This window comes from Portunus trituberculatus, chromosome 46 (genome assembly GCF_017591435.1).
Source record: "Portunus trituberculatus isolate SZX2019 chromosome 46, ASM1759143v1, whole genome shotgun sequence".
NCBI classification, from domain to species: Eukaryota; Metazoa; Arthropoda; class Malacostraca; order Decapoda; family Portunidae; genus Portunus; species Portunus trituberculatus.
The window spans coordinates 30,777,615-30,798,783 of record NC_059300.1 but is presented as its reverse complement, the minus strand read 5'-3'; the positions used below and the strand labels follow the sequence as shown (position 1 = coordinate 30,798,783).

At 38.1% G+C, this 21,169-nt stretch overlaps 2 protein-coding genes across 2 annotated transcripts; both read right to left on the bottom strand.

Annotated features, from left to right (window-relative positions):
- Positions 1 to 1,547: 1,547 nt before the first annotated feature.
- LOC123519798 lies at positions 1,548 to 21,117 on the bottom strand. Its single transcript, XM_045281315.1, has 9 exons — positions 20,966 to 21,117; positions 11,403 to 11,459; positions 10,865 to 11,039; positions 10,494 to 10,594; positions 10,096 to 10,235; positions 8,436 to 8,794; positions 5,589 to 5,728; positions 5,082 to 5,171; positions 1,548 to 1,877 (listed from the first exon to the last, which is right to left on the bottom strand). Exons 2-9 carry the CDS (start codon positions 11,421 to 11,423, stop codon positions 1,746 to 1,748), a joined length of 1,158 nt encoding a protein of 385 aa, XP_045137250.1. The 5' UTR covers positions 11,424 to 11,459; positions 20,966 to 21,117; the 3' UTR covers positions 1,548 to 1,745.
- Positions 11,767 to 20,581, bottom strand: LOC123520171 (GTP-binding nuclear protein Ran-like). The gene is made up of 2 exons (XM_045282177.1): positions 20,380 to 20,581; positions 11,767 to 13,095 (listed from the first exon to the last, which is right to left on the bottom strand). The coding sequence occupies exon 2, from the start codon at positions 13,047 to 13,049 to the stop codon at positions 12,384 to 12,386; it is 666 nt and encodes a 221-aa protein (XP_045138112.1). The 5' UTR covers positions 13,050 to 13,095; positions 20,380 to 20,581; the 3' UTR covers positions 11,767 to 12,383.
- Positions 21,118 to 21,169: the final 52 nt, after the last annotated feature.

The window sequence follows — 21,169 nt, the reverse complement described above, 5'->3', positions numbered from 1 at the left end:
AATTAACTCCTTGGTGACAATCCTACTCTGATGATGTTTTGTACTAACATATTTGTGTATTGCCAGATAAATCCTGGCAAGTTTCTCATAGGCAATTTATCCCTCATACTCACACTGATTTATTGTTTGTGAAACTCTTGAAGGTGTGACACTGGTGGCACGTATGTAAACTCAATGGAAGAGAATCACATCCTTCTGAAGAAGCTTCATTACACATCATCAGAAATAACAAGAATGTCCTCACATCCATAGCCAACATCACTCCTGCCGACACTGTAGCTCAAACCTGCTTCACAGGACAACCCACAACCAATTCACCCCAACAGTGTAGACTTCTAACAAATACACAGCAAGGAATCCACAACATGCACACACACACACACACACACCAAACAGCCACACCATCCAATAACTTGGGCAAGCTACAATACATTCACACGTTCAAGTACATACACACACACACACACTTTCTTCTGAAACTCATACACACTAACACAAAATGCAACTTAATGAATAACAGGTAAAAAAAAAAAAAAATAAATAAATAAATAAATAAATAAATAAATAAATAAATAAATAAATAAAAAATAAATAAATAAATAAAAACCTCTCCAAAAGGGAAATCAGACAAAATTAAAAATCAGTTCCTGCTAGAAGATACAGAAACCCCAGAGAATGATCTGATGGAAAGAAAAAAGCTGATAAGATTATTAAGAATGGAAAGGATACACTCAGACTGTGGTGGTCATCAATGTCTGTTCCCTTTCAATCAGACTGTGGTGGTCATCAATGTCTGTTCCCCTTATGTCAGACTGGTGGTCATCAATGTCTGTTCCCCATATGTCAGACTGTGGTGGTCATCATTGTTCCTCTCAGTCATGCTGTGGTGGTCATCATTGTTCCTTTCAGTCAGGCTGTGGTGGTCATCATTGTTTCTTCCCTTCAGTCAGACTGGTGGTCACCATTGTTCCTTTCAGTCATGCTGTGGTGGTCATCATTGTCTGTTTCCTTCAGTCAGGCTATGGTGGTCATCATTGTTCCTTTCAGTCATGCTGTGGTGGTCATCATTGTCTGTTCCCTTCAGTCACGCTGTGGTGGTCATCATTGTTCCTTTCAGTTATGCTGTGGTGGTCATCATTGTTCCTTTCAGTCAGGCTGTGGTGGTCATCATTGTTTCTTCCCTTCAGTCAGACTGGTGGTCATCATTGTTCCTTTCAGTCATGCTGTGGTGGTCATCATTGTCTGTTTCCTTCAGTCAGGCTATGGTGGTCATCATTGTTCCTTTCAGTCAGGCTGTGGTGGTCATCATTGTCTGTTCCCTTGAGTCACTCCAAATCTCATTACTTTCACCATTCATTAATTCACTCTTCACAAGTCCCACAACTCTCAAGTTGCTCATAGCAGAAGTATGGATCCTTGGTCACTGTTCTCCATTCTATGAGTATAAACAAACCTGATTTATAGTCAGTGCATTATGTGGTCTCTTTTGTCGCCTTTTATCTCCATACTTACCATCCTTTCATCATCTAGGATAAGATAAATAGGGATTCAATGAATTCAATGTTTATAAATTTCCAGTACTAAATAGAGCAGATAATATGCATACAAATTCATTCTTTGCAAACCTTACATTTAGTACACAAAGTGTCCTGCTTTTGAGGCATCCATGGGGAGATGAGAGCAGTGTTATTTCAGCTCAATGGAGTGGGAATCAAGGGCCAGGAGTCACTTCAAGAGAGGCTGGCCTATTTGCAGGCTGCAGCCACACTTTCCATTATAGTGGCTAACTCCTGGCGGGCAGCTCCAACTTCCACCTGGGCCAGCCCCATGTCAGGAGGTAGTGTATAGCTCTTTAACTGGTCTTCCAGCCGACTCACCTGAGATACAAGTTTCAGTAATGAGTCTAAATTCCTCCATAGATGAGAAACAACAGCTGTAACAATAGGCTGTAAAGTAGTATAAGTCCAGCAGTATTTCCCCTACACTACAAATAAAAAATATTTTGAGTCTATGGGTGAGTGCAGAGAGAAAGCAGTTTTCCAGTGCAAGTAGGCGCCAGAAACCAGCACAATAAGTTGTTCACAAAGGACGCGAGTAACCAGCTCCAACTCACTCGGTGAGTGACAAGGACAGAGCCAGTATGCCATAATAATAATAATTAATAATAATAATAATAATAATAATAATAATAATAATAATAATAATAACAATAAATAATAATAATAATAATAATAATAATAATAATAATAATAATCATAATAAATATAATAAATACAATAATAAAAATAATAACATCAATGATGATAGTGATGACGATGATAATAATAATAATAATAATAATAATAATAAAAATAATAATTTGTTTAACTTCACACTTTAATTTCTGATTGATTTCAGCCCACAGCCTATCCACCACATTCCTGTTGGCTTGGGGCTTATTCTATTTATTTCACATTGGCTTTCTCTTATAAACTTTGGCTATCAGGAGCTCAACATCCATCCTGCTCTCCATTCAGCAGCATCTACCAACATGGGTTGAGCAGGCAAGAATGATCAGAGCAAACATGAAAGCAGGTTGAAGCAGGCTGCTGGCGCTGACACTTTCAAACCTGCTTCCTATGTGTATGCCTACACATTTCCCCCCCCTCCACTCGACAAATGACATAGTTTCAAAGTGGTATGTGGTGGGATTCGAACCTACGTGTGGATGTCTGCCCAATCCCATGCTCACCACCTCATCCACTACACCACCATCTCCTGGTTTAATTTTGGTAAATTTATAGTTACACCAACAGCTCACTTCCGGATGAACCTATTTTTTTCTGGTAGATTTTGACCTGTTTTGAATGAATCTGTATTTTGTTTGTCGCAAATTGGTACTTTTTTTTATTAACCCCCTTCCCTCCTTCCCTTACAAATTGCCGCCACTGCTGGCTCCACTACCCTATTTTAACTTATCTATTTAATCAATACTAATCTAACCCTAATTTTAACCTAGCCTAAACTAGCTAACATAACCTAACCTAGTTGGAGCGACATGCACCATTAATATATCTTCCTCAGAACAAAATTAACTACATCTAATACAATTGAACAGATTCAACCAAAGTAAACTAGCCTAACCTGACTAGCAACACTATGAAATTAACATGAAATCATTACCTTATTTTCTCTTCATAAAATCTGGTGATACAATGGATATAATCAAGGCAACACCCTGCCTGAACAGACATCTATAGACTGATTCAAATACTCTCTTCTCTCCACAAACCACTCTGATAGGCTAGATTTATCGTATTTTTTTTTATTGGTCAGTGGCTGCATGCTCAAACAAAAGAACCAATCACCATCATTCATTTCACACCTGCACAAATGATGTGACTATGCATACATGAACAAACACATAATGGCATTCCTCAGTGCCTGGCAGTCCATCAAATGGGTGAGTGTCACTAATTTTCATCAACATTATAAACAACTTTTGACGGGTATGTATGGGTTCAAATTACTCAGAATAAAAAGCTCTACAAGTTGAGAAGAGTAACAAAAGCCATGTTGCTGTTGGTGTAAGAGTATAATAATATCTTAATTTTTGGTGCGGGTCAACACCGGTTACCAGTGCAGGCAAACCTGCTTTCTCTCTGCACACATCCTAAGGCTTGATATGTCTCCATATTTCACACACACACACACACACACACACACACACACACACACACACACACACACACACACCATAGTGTAGTGGTTAGCATGTTCGACTCACAATCAAGAGGGCCGGGTTCGAATCCCGGTAAGCAGCGAGGCAAATGGGCGAATCCCGCTAAGCGGCGAGACAAATGGGCAAGTCTCTTAATGTGTGGCCCCTGTTCACCTAGCAGTAAATAGGTACAGGATGTAACTCGAGGGGTTGTGGCCTAACTTTCCCGGTGTGTGGAGTGTGTTATGTGGTCTCAGTCCTACCCGAAGATCGGTCTACGAGCTCTGAGCTTGCTCTGTAATGGGGAAGACTGGCTGCGTGACCAGCAGACGACTGAGGTGAATCACACACACACACAATCAAAACCTCTCTACTGGAAGGGAAGGTACTAAGGGAATGGAAAAGAGCAAATATAGTCCTGATACATAAACAAAGAAGGAAAAAGACCAAGTCCCTAAATTATAGACCAGTGTCAGTTGTGAGAAAGATCTGTGAAATTGTAATTAAAGAAAAATAGTTAGAATATCTGGAGGAAAATTAAATAACAAATAACTCTCAATCTGGTTTTAGAAAAGGAAGATCATGCATAACTAATTGATTAAATGATTATGCAAGAGTAATAGATGAAGTATAAGGGAGAGATATTAAAAAGGCTTTCAACAGAGTACCACATAGAAGACTCCTATAGAAAATAGAAGACATCAGAGGAATACAGAGAAATATCTTAAACTGGGTGACAGACTACTTAACAAAGGGAAATGAGGATAATGATAAGAGACATTCCATCAGGTTGGAGCACAGCTATTAGCAGCATACCACAGGGTTCAGTGCTGGCACCAATTAAGTTCCAAGTATATATATTAATGATATACAAGAGGGTTTGAGTAGCTACATAAATTTGTTTGCAGACAATGCAAAACTTTTGAGAATAATAAGGAACATCGAGAATTGTATGGAATTGCAGAAAGATATTGACAAGATCAGGGAATGGAGCTAAAAGTGGAAATTAGAATTTAATACCAAGAAATGTCATGTGATGGAAAAGGATAAAAGTAATAGAAGACCTACATTGGAATAAAGAATGGGAGAAGAGATTATAACGAAAAGGAGTGAATAAAAAGATTACACATAACACCCTGACTCCAGAAAGACACACAAATGGATTATTTGCTTCGACATAAAAAACACTAACAAATATAAGGGTGGCGTTCAATTACATGGCTAAGAGTATGGTGAAAAGATCATAACCACTATAATAAGACCTAAACTAGAATATGCAGCAGTGGTGTGGTCACCATACAGGCAGGAGGACATCAGGAAACTAGAAACAATCCATATAGGTAAATACAACTGTGTAAATAAACACACAATCAACACATACCTGCTTCTCCAACTTTTGCAGCTCAGCCCACTGTGTAGCCAGGGCCTGGTGGGTGATATTACTGGTCATGCCCACCTTATTAAGATTGGCCTGTGAGAATGGGAATACAGTCACAAGAAAGGTAAGGAAACTTAATAAAAAAATAGCTCCTGATCAGAAACAGTGACAAATTCTAACACTATGTCCTGGACCTATGACCAGTAGCACAGTGGCCACAGCATAGAGAAAACAAACTTTGCAATTTGATTCTGTCCAGTTCAGGATTCATTCTCAAGGAACCAAGAAAAGTAACTATTACAATGCTTAGGCACTAAAAAGTATAAATACAAAATAGGATTAAATTGATATTAAGTGTTGTTATTTTTTTTGTTTCTGCTTTATCAATAGAATAAAGTTCTTATAGGAAAGATTCCAACCTCTGCCCAGACAAATAAAACATGACAGCAATAGTACTGCCTACTTGCTTATCAATCTCTGCGATAATCTGGCTCATCACTAACTGTGTACCTCATAATTGCTGATGTCTGCTGTGTAGTTATTACATTTCAAGTTCATGAATTCCTCCTGTTTCATATTCTTGGCATGTTCCTCCTGCTGTTGCTGCCAGGTCAGCTCTGCCTGATGATGGATCCTATAAAACAATTTTCCTTAGGAGAAACAAAGCAACAGATTCTAGACTTTCCATACTAAAAAAAAAAAAAAAAAAAAAAAAAAAAAAATATATATATATATATATATATATATATATATATATATATATATATATATATATATATATATATATATATATATAGAGAGAGAGAGAGAGAGAGAGAGATATATATATATATATATATATATGTATGTATGTATATATATGTGTGTGTATATATATATATATATATATATATATATATATATATATATATATATATATATATATATATATATATATATATATATATATATATATATATATATATATATATATATATATATATATATATATATCTCCATATTTTTAGATGAATGAGATCAACAATAAATAACAAATGATAAATACTTTGGCACACACACACTAGATAATACAATGAGATGGAAAATACTATTAGTAGGAGACTAACTAAAAAAGTAAATTGGAGAGAGATGGAAATAATGGGTAACGCTGGATTGTGGAGCGAGTAGGTATTACAGTTCACTATGGTAAATACACTGAATCAGTGGGTGGAAGAATCAACACAGTACAGAGGGAAAGAACCATCGATGCTTGACCTAGTTTTCACAAAGCCAGAACTCCCTCCCAGCATACAGTACCTTAGTCCAATGGGAAGAAGTGTTCATGTAACATTACTGTTGGAAATGCAGAAAGAGGACAGGATAGGATGCAGAGACTTTAAAAAAAAAAAATAAATAATAAAAAAATAAATAAACAAATAAAATACAACAGATTTTGAAAAGTTAAGAAATTTTTTTGCTGATATTGATTAGAGGAGCATCATGAACGGTAGGACAATACAGGGGAAATAGGAACTATTCCTAAAGAAATATAACGAAGGAGTGAAGAAATACGTACCTATCTATTGGCTAAAGAAAAATACACACACTTGGTACATAGACAATATATAAAGGCTGAAAATGAAAAAGATATAACTAGATATAACTTGGAAGAAACTCAAAAAAGCAAAGTAAAAAGGTGCGAGAAATTAATATGCTAGAGTAAGGAGAGAGGAAGAAAGAATCCTTGAGAAAGATGTGGTGTGAAAAAAGCAAAGATGAACCCAAGCTTTTCTACAAATATATAAATGGTAAGATAAAGAATAAGGAAACGATAGAAAAAATAATTAAAGGAGGGAAGACATACCAAACAGCAAAGGAAATGAGTGAAATAATGAGAGCTTAAAAACTGTTCACTGAAAAAGAGGAAATTTACAGAACCAAATAGGACACTTTGATGGTTTGCCCGTGGTTTCCTCGTCTATGACGTCATCTACACTCATGATTGCCACCCATACCACAAATTGGTAACAGTGTCTGCTTGCCATGCATTTGTACGTTGGGTGGAAGGGCCATTAAAAGCATCTTATGCAGAACACCTTCTTTCATGTATCAGATTTTTGTCACATGTTTGGCCAATTATTGATTTTGGTAGTGTTGTTTGGAATAATGGCTTTTTGGGTGATGCACGCATGATGGAATCTGTTCAGAGGTGGACTAAAAAGGATTAAGGTTTTGATGACCTACCATATTAAGAAAGATTATCTAGACTGAAATTGTTTTCTATTAGGGGTAGATTGCTGAGAGCTGATTTGATTCAAGTGTGGAGTATTCTGAGTGGTTTGAGTCCTCAACTAAATGGTCTATTTTTTTTTAGTGCTACTTTGAGTAGAACAAGGAGTCATAGTCATAATCTGATGATCTTAGTGCCTCATCACTCCATTGACGTCAGAACTCGTTTCTTCTCATCATGTATCATCAGCACCTGGAATTCTCTACCTGATTCTGATTCTCTCCCTGCCTGCTTTTGTATTTCAATCTTCCTAAGACTTGACTTCTTTCAACTGGGGGGGTCTCAAGACATTTAGAGGAAGGCGGTGGCGTAGTGGATAAGGTGGTAAGCGTGGAATTGGGCAGACGCCCACACATTGGTTAAAATCCCACCACATACCACTTTGAAGGTGTGCAATTTGTCGAGTGGTTTAACGTTACCTACATGTCACCATGATACCCAGGTTCTAGGTGGTTACACAAAAGATGCACTTGGGTGGTGATATGGGCCCTAATATGGGGACCACTATGAATAAAACAGCCTGCGCCACTAATGGTCAGAAAATGAACGGCGTTATAGGCACCCACCCTATGGGGAAGTTGGTTTAGAGCAAGCCAGACACACTGTCTGAGACAACGAATTTGCTGGAAGCTTAGGAAGATTAATAATACACGAATTTACTTGAAAAGCAATCATATCAGAATGCATGGGCTGCAGTGGACAGCCATGGGCAAACATGGCGGCAAGTAGAACCTCCAACAGCAGAACCTGGCCTGCCTGGGAGGCCGAATCTTGAGGGGTGACAGAACCAACCGAAGACCGAGTTGAATTGATCCATCCGTGGGGCGTCACCGGCCCCAAATCTGCTTCCTGAAGCACCAACACTACCCTGACGTTTAGCACGGGCATATCTGGTACAGCGCTGCTCCAACTTAACCTGATAAATCCTGGCCTAAACCACCACCATGACATCCCAGCCTGCACATTCCTCACACCTTGAAGTGACAGTAAAGGAACCACACGTAATACATACGGCATGAGGATCATGGGGAAACGTTAGGAAAACCCTGCGGCATTCCTGAAGTGCACACATCCTTTTGAAGGTATACCAGAAGAGAAGGCAGAGTGCGCAGTGGCGGGCGGTGCAGTCCCCGAAACACAGGATCCTTGTGTTCCGAACCGCGGGCTGCCGGTGATAAACATAACACCGACTGTTGGGTGACGTGCGCTTTCCCCCAACAAGTCAGTGTCAGCAATAGATGGTGGAGAAGCCACGTAAGAAGACATCTTGAATGAAGAAAAACCACCGACAGCAGAGGCAAAGCACGGCGAGCAGTGCGTGTAGCTTCGAAGAGTGGTGGTGGTGAGGATGGCTACCACAGGAATGAATAGGAAAACAGCGCATCGACTTGCGCACAGGGGGGACAGGGGTAATTTTTTTTTGTAATTGACAGACACAAGGAGACAATGCGTTCATTGCCTATAGTAGAAGGAACAGGTCTTATGTGAAATAAACTATTCCTCCATCTATCAACTCGACACAACCTTCCAGACAACTACCCCCTCTTCAATGACACTCAACTGTCTCCCTCTTTTACGCTGAATATTCTCGGCCTGTCCTTCACTCACAATCTGAACTGGAAACTTCATATCTCATCTCTTGCTAAAACAGCTTCAAAGAAGTTAGGCGTTTTGAGGCGTCTGCGCCAGTTTTTCAAGCCCTTCTAACTGCTAACTCTGTACAGCCGCCGTGGTACCATGCGTGCTTTGGGGTCCGAGGGATCTCCAAGCACACTGGTTCAAATCCTGTCCACGGTCCGAGTGTAGGTTGGGCTTCCTCACTCGGGGCAACGGTTTCCTAGCGGGTGGGCTTGCCAAGAATGTCACGTATATAATGGAACTAGGATCAAAACTTGAGGACTGTTTGCTACTGCAGAAGATATAAACAAAATCTACAAGTGGAGTAAGAAGTGGAAATTAGAGTTCAATGCCAAGAAATGTCATGTAATGGAACTAGGAAAGAGTAAGAGAAGATCGATATGGAATTATCTGATGGGAGTGGAACAAATAATGAAGACTAAAGAGGAAAAAGATCTGGGATTGATTATACAGGAAAATCTGAAACCCCGAAAAACACATAAGTAAGATATTTGGATTAGCATATAAAATGTTGACTAATATTAGAGTGGCATTTCATTTCATGGACAAAGATATGAAGAAAACAAATATGCGCATGATACATCCTAAGCTGGAATATGCAGCAGTAGTGTGGTTACCGAACTCTAAAAAAGATATAAGAAGATTAGAATGGATCCAGAAGATAGCTACAAAACTAAAGGAAGGACCTAACATATGAAGAAAGGCTGAGGGAAATGGGACTACCAACTTTACAAGATAGAAGAGAATAATGTATAAAATAGTCAATGGCATTGAAAAAATAGACAATAAAGACCTGGTACTGGTGACAGAAGAAGCTAGAAGGACAAGAGAACAAGTAAAGTAGATTAGGATGAGGCAGTGTATGAAGGATATTGAAAAATACATATTTTACACATAGAAGGGTGGAAAAGTGAGATGCATTGAGTGATGAAGTTGTTACAGCACATAATGTGCATAAATTTGAAGAAAAATTGGATAAATAGAGACATGAAGACGACACTATGAGCCCCAGCCCCACTCAAACCCTGTACAATACAACTAGGTAAACACACACACAGACACACGAAAGCAGAGGAATGTTATTTTTCTCAGTAAAACTGCATTTTCTGCTAAGCTCTATGGTTTAGATGCGGTAAAAAAAATGATAAAACAGAGGATTTCCCAAGACCACCAACCTGCATATGGTTAATTTCCACTTCATTCATGGCCAGGATAACATTGGTACAAGTTGGGATTTGAACATCTAGTACCTGAAACAATGAAACCAAAAATATGATAAACTTTAACATGTTTTCTAGAAGTGTTCATGCACAAAAGTGCATCCTTGTATATCACAAACATACTCTAATAAATACTAAGCTTCTTCACCAAACCATTCTAAAACTGAAGGTACATAATCAAACACTGACATATCAACAACATGCTTATACTAATCAGTGTTCATTGTAAGACAGTATAAGGAAAAGCTGAGTGTCATACATTACACACAATACCAGGATGAAACTCACTTCAGCTGTGTGTGCCAAGGATGTAAGGTGAGTCTGTCCCTCCTCAGATAACATGTCAAGGGAGATGTTGACTGGATCCAGCCATCCCTTCAGTTGTTTGGCTGCCAAGGTTAAAATGTCAACATGAAGGATCATTTTCAAGAATTCATATTATGTGTTGTGAGTTTTAAAAGATGAGAACTGCAGTACTTTTTTTTTTAATTAGATATTGCTTCAAATTTGACAAAAATACATTTGTATTTCCTAAGTGGACCTAGTGTTGAAGAAAAATAAATAAATAAAATAAAATAAATAAAATAATTGGTTATAACAATACTAAAAACTGAAATTGAAAGCTGATTAATATAGTTACATCTGAACCTACTGCTCACCTTCAGCACTGTATTCTGCAGTTTTAGTGACATAGTCATCTGCCAGTATCTTTGCATTGTCTTCCGAACACTTGCTGGCTGTCATGAGTTGGTGCAGGATGGTGATGCTACGCTCAGTCTTCTCATAAGGAGGGATCTGCTCCTTCCCATACACTTCCCGCAGCCAGTCAACTACCTTTCCAGTGTAAAACAATTATCTATTACTACTCATAAATAAATAAATACAAAACTTATAAGTGTACCTACAAGATGTGTGCAGCCTGCTTCTGAGGCTACACACCTCAGGAGCCTAAAATACTATCACAAAATGTATTGAACTTTTGAAGACAAGTACTGCCTAAAACTTTTTCAATGAAACCACATTATTAGTCAGCCACAATTAATGTAAATATTTGATAACTCAGATGAGAAATGCAACAAATTTGAACTTGACAAGCATTCGTGAGAGTAAAGGATTAAGCACATCTTATGTCTAATGAGCAAAAGTGTGGTAAAGTTTCCTCAATGTGCTAATTAGAATATCATACATCCATCTCACCTCTTTGTGCTTGATGTCCATGTCTCGCCCAACACCAACCTCTGGGAATGTAGGTACCTAGAACAGGAAAAACGAGTCATACATTTATAAAGTCAGTCAGATATGGCACTGGAAGTAACTACCATAAAGTGACTCCTGACACAAACAGTTCTAATTCATGGACAATAAGGTGTCTTAACCCAACCATCGCGACATGACAATAGCATACACACATCCCTATCACCCGAGACTGCTGTCATCACAATATTCATTCCAAGTGTCCTTTCATGAGATGAGCCACTGTCTTGTGGAATCCTATCAAGGCTATTTCTTTGAGAAGTTTTAAGGAACATAGATTAAATAAGGATAGAATAAAATAGACAAATTACACAGTTCAAAATCAAGTTGAATTTTATTTTGAACAATAGTGACTTAAAATACAAGTTGCCTTCAAGGAAATAAATTACAGGAACATCTCAAAAATTTTTAGTTATTCATTATAAATATTTTGTGACATGACAACTATATCATAATTTTTCTTGAGTACACAGATTCCCAATATAGTGTGGGAAACAAACACAAAAATCCCATTCTAGTGAGCAACATCACTGTTTACACAATGTTACAAATGCCCTGAATATATAACCTCAATACAACATTAAGCCATTCTATCTGGCTACATTTATGGTCTGAAAATATTCCTTCGTCATTAAAAGGACATCCACAGTCAATTTTTATATACAATAAGTGACTCCTCGATATAGCATCCATAAAATTCACAACAGTTCATACAAGATACTAAAAAAAAGGCAGCCAACAAAGCCAGCACTGAAGAGATTGATGACAGTTACAGTAACAACTTACACAACAACACAACCACACCAAGAACAATTTACATAACATATGGTAATAAGTTAGTTCAGTCAGTCACAGCCTCAAGTGCACAGGTGACAATTCCAAAGTGACATGTGTAACAATTCAGTATGCCACAAAATATTGGACTCATCCCTGCTCCTGAGGAAGGCTGGACTGCAAGAGACTAAGCTCCCCAACTCCCCTGAACAGGTCTGCATCCACTGAGTCCTTGATAGTCAGGTCAGGTTCCTTAGTCACCTGCTGCAGAAGGTATTCAAATGGTTCCTTAAGGGATATTCTCTCCTTCACACTTATTTCATAGAACCCCATTTTGTGTTTCTTGTGGTGTGTAATTGCCTTGCTTTTGACCTTCCTCTCTTCTACATCGATTTTATTTGCACACAGGACGATGGGGATGTCGGAACACACCCTCAGGACATCCCTGTGCCAGTTAGGGACATTCTTGTACGTGACTCTTGAAGTGACATCAAAGAAGATGAAAGCAGCATTGGCATCGGTATAGTACCCATCCCGTAAGGGCCCCAGCTTCTCCTGCCCTGCTGTGTCCCATAGGACAACAACACAAGGCCCATGGGAGGTGGTGAGGGAGATCTCGTGCTTCTCCACTCCCAGAGTAGCAATGTACTCCTTCCTGAAGGTTGCATTTTGAAGCACAGAGACATAACTTGACTTTCCTGTCCCTCCATCACCCAAGAGAACTATTTTGTACTTCCCAGGGGTGAATGCTGTGCTTGAGTCAGGCTCCTCCTGTGCCCAGCATGACTGATCCACACATTCCACTGTGTTGTGCATTACAAGCTATGCTGCACGGCACACACTACAAAGATTCTTGTGAGAGCTGAAAGAGAGAGAAGAGGGTTCCATTACTTCTTACTTCAGTTTACTAAAAAGACTACTAAGGCAATAATTGGCAATTGCCCAAATCTTTCAGAGTATTTTTGGCATTGGAACTGGCTAATCATTAATGTTCTCTCAGAGTAACTTTTGAAAAAGTCACTGCCCTCTCTCTCTCTCTCTCTCTCAACTTTCACAATACAACCAAAATTATATATTTACTATAATTTCTTTACATTTTCCACATAACATAAACCATGAAAGAGCAATTTACATTCTTCAATGCAAATCAAGAAAATCATACATGTCTGGTTTCCCTACTGGATTAAGGATAGGACAGTGCCTCCTAATGAGGCACTTGGTTTTGGCATTTAGGAAGCGTTACCCTGAGTGGATGCTCTTCCTACCCACAGTGGCCAGGATTCAAACCAATGGGCCCCCAAAGGACATGCAGTCCCACTGTACCACAACACCCTAAATTTATACTTATGACTTTTATAGTAAATTATGATCTTAGCATCACACAATTATTGAAACACCTCTGGGATTAAGACAACTGGGAGATTGGAGTAATGAAAGGGAGTTTTCTGGATTTAAGGAGGAAAGAGTCAACATGAGAAGGATTATCACAATGGATAGAGAATTTACAGTTTTGAGGAAGATGGTTACTGTGATTTAAAAAAAAACAGGATCAGCTGATTGCAGAAAACCAAGAGCTGAGAGATGTTTAAAGTTAGAAAGTACTGTTAGAATGAACAATGACTTGAAAAAAACTCTAGATGAAATGAAAAGGGAAAACAGCGCCCTTAAGGGCAAATGTATGAACTATGAAGTAGCATTACAAGGGGTGCATGAAGAGCTAGACTCTAATGTGGAAACAGGATAAGGGATAAGCAAAACTAAAACTAGAGGAATGGAAGAAGGTCTGGAAAAAAGAACAAGAAGAAAAGTGAGTTTTGCTGAAGCAGTTAAGCAAAAAATAAGGGAGAAAATGAAGGACAGTCATACAAGTAATCAAAGGAAAGGAAGAATTAATGAGAAATACAGTGGATAAAAAGAAGTGCATAGTTAAATAAAGACTAGAAGAAAAAAAGAATCTAGTGAAATTTGTGAGGGAGGAGGAGGAGGAGAAAGAGATGGTTAAGGAAATTATCTCAGTGGTTCAAGATGAAGAACAGAGTCTTGCTAAAGAAATAGAAGAAATATACAGACTTGGTAAACATAGTGAGGGAACCAAAAGACCACTAAAAGTTAATATGAGATCACAAGTAGAGTAAGAAGAAATATTAGTGAGGGCTGGAAAGCTGGCTGGTAAGGCAGAATATAACAATATTTGTAGAAAGAGAGTGATACATCAGATAGAAAGAGAAAAAGAGAGAGAACTAAGAAGTAAAACTAAGGAAAAAAAACAGAGAAGGACAGAGAACAAGAAGTTCTACTGGAGTGCTAGACATGAGGCAGAGGAAATGGTATACGTATTTGGGAAGGGGAAGGAAAGCATTAAGAGTCATGTATACAAACATAGATGGATTTAAATCAGGAAGCTTGGAAGTGAGAGATTATGTATTGGAAAAAGAACCAGACGTGATATGTATAGCAGAAACAAAGTTAAGTGGGGATGTCCACATGAATTTTAAAGAGCAGGGATATAATGTCTGGAGGAGAGACAAAAGGGGTAAAGCAAGAGTACTGATAATGACTCAAGAGGATATACACATGGAGGAGGTACAGTATGGAGATGGACTGCCAGAGGTTCTAAGCAACACAATTATGACCAGTGGGAGGGGAAAAAAGGAGTATCATAGTAACATATGTCCCATCGAAGACTAATACATGGAGGCTTGATGTACATAAAGAAATGCAAAGGGAAGTACTAAATTACTTGGACAATATGTTAAAGAAAGTCACAAGAGTGCTACTTGTGGGAGATCTAAACTGCAAACATGCAAATTGGGAAGAAATAGACGCAAACAGTCTTGTTGGACGTTAGGGTGAGGCAGTGTTACAACTGGCAATGGTAAACACATTGGACCAATGGGTGAAGGCCCATACAAGGTATAGAGGGGAAGAAGAACCATCTATTTTGGATTTGGCATAAAAAAAAATAAATAAATAAAATAAATAAATAAATAAATAAAAAAAAAAACCTGGAGCCTTCCTTGTCCAACCATCAAATATCATAGCCCAATGAGAAAAAGTTACCATGTGGTCCTAGAAATCAATTTTGAAATGCACTGAGGGATACAAATGAAAAAGACGGAACCACGCTGAGTCAAATTTTGTAAGATTAAGAAGTTACTTTGGTAGTATTGAGTGGAAGGAAATTATACAAAGTAAGACAATTCAAGAGATGTATGATATATTCCTTGCAAAGTATAATGGGGGGGGTAAAGAAATATAATCCCGAAAAGAGACCAAACACAAAAGCTAAAAACAGGTAAGGATACAGCTAGGAAAAAATTAATGACGCAATGAAATGAAGTAAATAAGAAGCAGTATAAAGAGGCATGTTACAAATATATTAGGATAAGAAGGGAGGAGGAGAGAAATTTTGAAAAGGATGTAGTGAAGAGATGAGAAGAGGAACTCAAGTTTTTTTATAAATATATGAATGGAAAAATGACAGAGAGACCATCACCAAGTTAATGAAGCAAAATAGGATATATGAAACAATGAAAAAAATTATTGAACTTATGAATGAAACCTTCAAATCAGTATTTAACGAAGGAGGAGAGTTCATAGTGCCAAGCAACCAAGCGACACAGGAAGGATTAAGAAATGTGGTTATTAAACAGACAATTAGCATATTACTAGTAAAGGTGGACGTTAGAAAAGTAATGGGGCCAGATGAAGTGTCAGGATGGGCACTGAGAGAATGTAGAGAACAACCGGTAGAACCAATTTGGGATGTGATCAATAGCTCTGTAATGCAAGGGAAGGTACCAAGAAAATGGAAAAGAGCAAATATGGTCCTGATGTACAAGGAGGAAAAGACTGAGTCCCTAAATTATAGATCAGTGACACTAACTACTGTTGTGGGAAAGGTCTGTCAAATAGTAATTAAAGAAAAATGGCTAGAATATCTGGAGGAAAATGAAATAAAAAATAACTCCTAATATGATTTTAGAAAGGGAAGATCATGCATAACAAATTTACTAAGCTTTCATACAAGAGTAATAGATGAAGTACACGCAAAAGATGGATGGGTTGACATGGTGTATTTAGATATTAAAAAGACTTTCAACAGAGTGTCACACAGAAGACTCCTATGGAAAATAGAACACAGTAATGTAATGGACATGGGTAAAAGTAATAGAAAGGCTAGAAAACCTATGTGGGAGTATAAAATGGGGAGAAGATATTATAATGAAAAGGAGAGAAGAAAAAGACCTGAGAGTGATTATACAAGACACTCTGATTCCAGAAAGACACATAAATGGGTTATTTGCTTCAACATACAAGACATTAACAAATATCAGGGTGGCGTTCAATTACATGGATAAGAGTATAGTACTACAATGAAAAAGATCATAACCACTATGATAAGACCTAAATTAGAATATGCAGCAGTGGTGTAGTCACCATACAAGCAGAAGGATATCAGGAGACTAGAAAGAATCCAAAGGACCACTACAAAGGTAGTGCCAGAAGTAAAGGATCTTCCCTATGAAAAAAGATTGAAGGAAATGGAACTACAAACTCTGCAGAATAGACAGGAAAGAGGAGATTTAATAATGATGTATAAGTTAGTAAACCGTATGGAAGAGATAGATAGACAAGAATTAATATCACTGACAGAGAATGGAGATAGACGAACAAGAGGACACTCAAAGGTCATGAAAAATCAGTCTTCGAGGAATATTAACCCCATCAACTCCACGACGCATATTTTGTTTTATTGGGGCACTCGTGCCATATCCAATGACGCTCATATTGTATCATGGCTGCTTTCTGCTAAGATGGTGTGTTTTCTTTCCCGGATACTGTATGAGATCTCTCAGAAGATACATAGGTTGTATATGATACGATGGCATACTTTACTTTCATCATTATTACAAAGGTGTACTTATATCACGATAAGTACTGATGCGCCATGCTGGAAATAATTATTTTATTATTATTTATTTTTTTTATGGTACCAATAGATACATTTTCTCTCATTTGTCATATTCAGAAAATGGTTTTGAGATGGCAGACTGTATTTTTTTCCATAAAGTTTGTGTGGGTTTATTTCTTATTGTGCATACCTATAATGAAAAGTCACTTACCATCATCATTATTTCTGTAGTGAGAGAGAGAGAGAGAGAGAGAGAGAGAGAGAGAGAGAGAGAGAGAGAGAGAGAGAGAGAGAGAGAGAGAGAGAGAGAGAGAGAGAGAGAGAGAGATGCCTCTGAGTCAGGTATCTCCCCACTCCCACCCAGCCCAGATATGGTGCCGGGAGCAGTTTTCTGTTGCCCGTAGCAAAGAGGTTAAAAGTATAGTTTTCCACACAGGACAGTGAACATCTGGAACGGCTTGAGTGAAGAGATTGTATCAACAGAAAGTGTGCAAAAATTTTATGAAAAGTTGGATAAAAGTAAATATGGAGACAGGTCACTATGAGCCTCACTCAAACCCTGTTATACATAACTAAGTAAACATAATTAGCTAAATACACACACATAAACACATACACACACACACACACATTCATGAATAAACACAAATCAATAAATAATGAAAAATCTTAACCATCAGAGAGATGGGACTCAACGTTTATCATAAAATAAGCAGATCCCAACCAGTTTGCAAGTGGAGTCCAAGGTTCTGTTCTTGGACCACTTATGTTATTAATTCATATCAATTTCTTGAATAATGATGTTCATTGTCCAACTGAAGTCTTTCCTGATAATTCAAAACTATACATAGTTACATGTCCAAATATCAAGATGAAAAACAATTAAAGATAGTATGGAGACTTGTCAAAGGGATATTGACACTCTGCATCAAGTGGCTAGATCCTGGGAGTTACAAATGAACCCTACCAAATGTGTTGTCCTCTGCTTTCACCAGAAGTGTATAAATTGGTATGGACTTGAAGATGTGGCACATTATTATTTAGGGGATGAAATGTTACCAGAAAGAAATATTTCTCATGACTTAGATATTCAATGAAGTTCTAGAAACATTTCTACTATTACATGTAAAGCCTCTGCTGTGGCAAAAAACCTGTTGAAATCCACTGTTAACCGTGATTGCACATTTACAACAACCTTGAATACCTTTCAGATACACTGTTTGTTAGAGTACAGCTCAGTGTGTGGAATCTAGGGTATATCAAAGATATACCCTGAGTCAGTTCAGCCTTGTTGGATTAAGTGTGTTGATGGCCTTAACAATTTACACTATTATGATCATCTTAAAGCTTTAAATTAATTTTCTGTTCAAAGGCAATTATTACGTGATTACATTATTAAAGATGTGGCAAATCGTAGCTGTTAAATCTTCCCAAGTTTTAATGATTTTTCTTCCTCCCAGCTATCAGCACTACCTGAGGCCATCAACACAAGTTAGCACATGTTCACACCAGCCATGACATCAGGAAATGCTAATTTGTGATACATAACATTGGTCTTTGGAATTCCCAGCCCAAGTCGGTTGTTACATGTTCTGTTTCTAGTCATTTAAATTTGCTTTAACATTTCATCTTGGGAATTTACGTTTTGAATGTTATGACTAATGAGATTGTTAATTTACTTTATTACTGACTATTGCTCAAGGTGCATTCTCCAGCTCTTTTATATTGTTAATTGGAGTTATGGAGTGCTTATATTTGTAAAGGCTCTGGCACTGTCCTAATATGGTGGTCCCTCTAGCTCTCTTTGTTTCCTGGCTCCCCCTTCACAGCTCTTTCACTTGGCTGACATGATATAGGAATGAAAATATGATTACCAAAACTAGCCTAATATATACTAACTTTATCCTAACCTAACCCTGACCAAACCTAACCACTCTATTGGTCAGAAGGGTTCTGACGAAGGGTGTGCATCCATCTCAGTCCATTAACAACCAGGACAATTCATTATAACCGACTCAGCCCACCTGGTGAACCAACTCGGACCATCAGCTTGATTCAGCTATTACCACTGGCATCACAAGGAACTATAATTTCATCTGTCATTCAATGCCTCTCTTCATGTTTTAAGTTTTTGTAGAATTATATGATTTAGGTACATACTTTGTTTTTGTTCAATGTATACATAGTTAAGTTTTTCAAATCATTCGAACCATCAGCTCGATTTTTATTTTTTCCACTTATTACTTTATTCTTTCATTCAATGCTTCTCTTCACGATTCATGAAAACCTTGAACACCAAATGAAACACAACATGATCAAGGCTTCCATACTATCATTCAGTGCTTGTCCCTCACGCTTATAGTGAACAGTTTTAGAAGCCTTTCCAGTGACATGTCTGATCCGTGCTTGGTGTGCGAGACTTCAGTGAGATCCATGTAGGTTTGTAGGCCTACTGTACAGCGAATCTCCCCTTACAGACATACTCAATAATAGTGTTGATCCTTTTTTGGGTGATATATATATATATATATATATATATATATATATATATATATATATATATATATATATATATATATATATTTTTTTTTTTTTTTTTTTTTTTTTGTAGCGATGATAGCTTCTTTGTGGTAGTACCTAAAGGGAACATTTTACTCATTTCATAGATTATGGCTGTGCATATTTTAAGTGTTAAAACAATTCTGATGTTTTATTTTGATTTTTTTTCTCATTACATAAAGTAATAAATATATGTTTTGTTACTTGTTTTAATGTTTTATATAGATTTCTTTAAAACTTTATTACATAAAGTAATAAATATACATTTCGTTCCTGTAACTCATATATTTTTTTTTCAGTAAACAAAACAACAATGATCATAACTGCTGATACACACAGTGGTCCGAGGTAGTACATACATTGGTCCGAGTTGGTACGCACAATGGTCTGAATTGACAATGGGCTGAGTTGGCAATGGGTCAAGTTGCCCTGCAGCCATGAGCAAAACGTATCAGCAGTGTGTGTCGCCTCAACTAGATTAAGTTAGGTATAAGTTAGGGTTGGGTAAGCTAGTTTAGTTTGGGTTGTATTTTCATTCCCACGTCATGTCAGCCGAATGAAAGAGCTGCGATGAGGCCGCTGGGAAACGAAGCCAGCTGGAGAGACCACTATATTAGGACACTGCCTGGCTTCCTTGCCCCTTACCCGAGTTAGGGGCAAGGGATTACCTACCAGGTAAGACAACCATGGCATAGAGTCTTGAAGCTAACGGCCAGAAAGTAAAAAAAACACAAGACTGATGAAATACAACACGTCTTTCTATACACAAGTGCAACAGATACGATAATCACAACCGAATCACGCGCGCACACACACACACACACACCGGTAGCTCAGTGGTTAGAGCGCTGGTTTCACAAGCCAGAGGACCGGGGTTCGATTCCCCGGCCGGGTGGAGATATTTGGGTGTGTCTCCTTTCACGTGTAGCCCCTGTTAACCTAGCAGTGAGTAGGTACGGGATGTAAATCGAGGAGTTGTGACCTTGTTGTCCCGGTGTGTGGTGTGTGCCTGGTCTCAGGCCTATCCGAAGATCGGAAATAATGAGCTCTGAGCTCGTTCCGTAGGGTAACGTCTGGCTGTCTCGTCAGAGACTGCAGCAGATCAAACAGTGAAACACACACGAGTAACATGACCTTTCAACATACAACCCAACATATGTAAACAAACCTCTCCGTATACAACACAATTTCCTTAATTCACGATAATACAACAAAAATGCAGATTACACATGAAGGCCAGAATACATTATAGACTTACGGGGCTAAACAGAAGCGGTGGGACGCTAAATGAAGACACAGGACACAGTCTCGAAACGTCAGGTGGATAATGAAACCGCGGGAATCTTGAATGGCTCGCTTCTTCACCAGCCCAGTGCTGCCAGATCAAGTTGCCAAAAGTTCCCGTTTTGCCTAAAAATATTTCCCTATTTAGCGCAGCATTTCCCTGTCGTAATTTTTAACT

Coding starts and splice junctions, on each gene's coding strand:
- LOC123519798 (XM_045281315.1), bottom strand. CDS start 11,423: ATGGACATCAAGCACAAAGAG. Junction 5,729..8,435: donor GCACTCTGCCTTCTCTTCTG/GTATACCTTCAA, acceptor GTTTCTCCTAAG/GAAAATTGTTTTATAGGATC. Junction 5,172..5,588: donor CAGACATCAGCAATTATGAG/GTACACAGTTAG, acceptor CCATTCTCACAG/GCCAATCTTAATAAGGTGGG.
- LOC123520171 (XM_045282177.1), bottom strand. CDS start 13,049: ATGCACAACACAGTGGAATGTGTGGATCAGTCATGCTGGGCACAGGAG.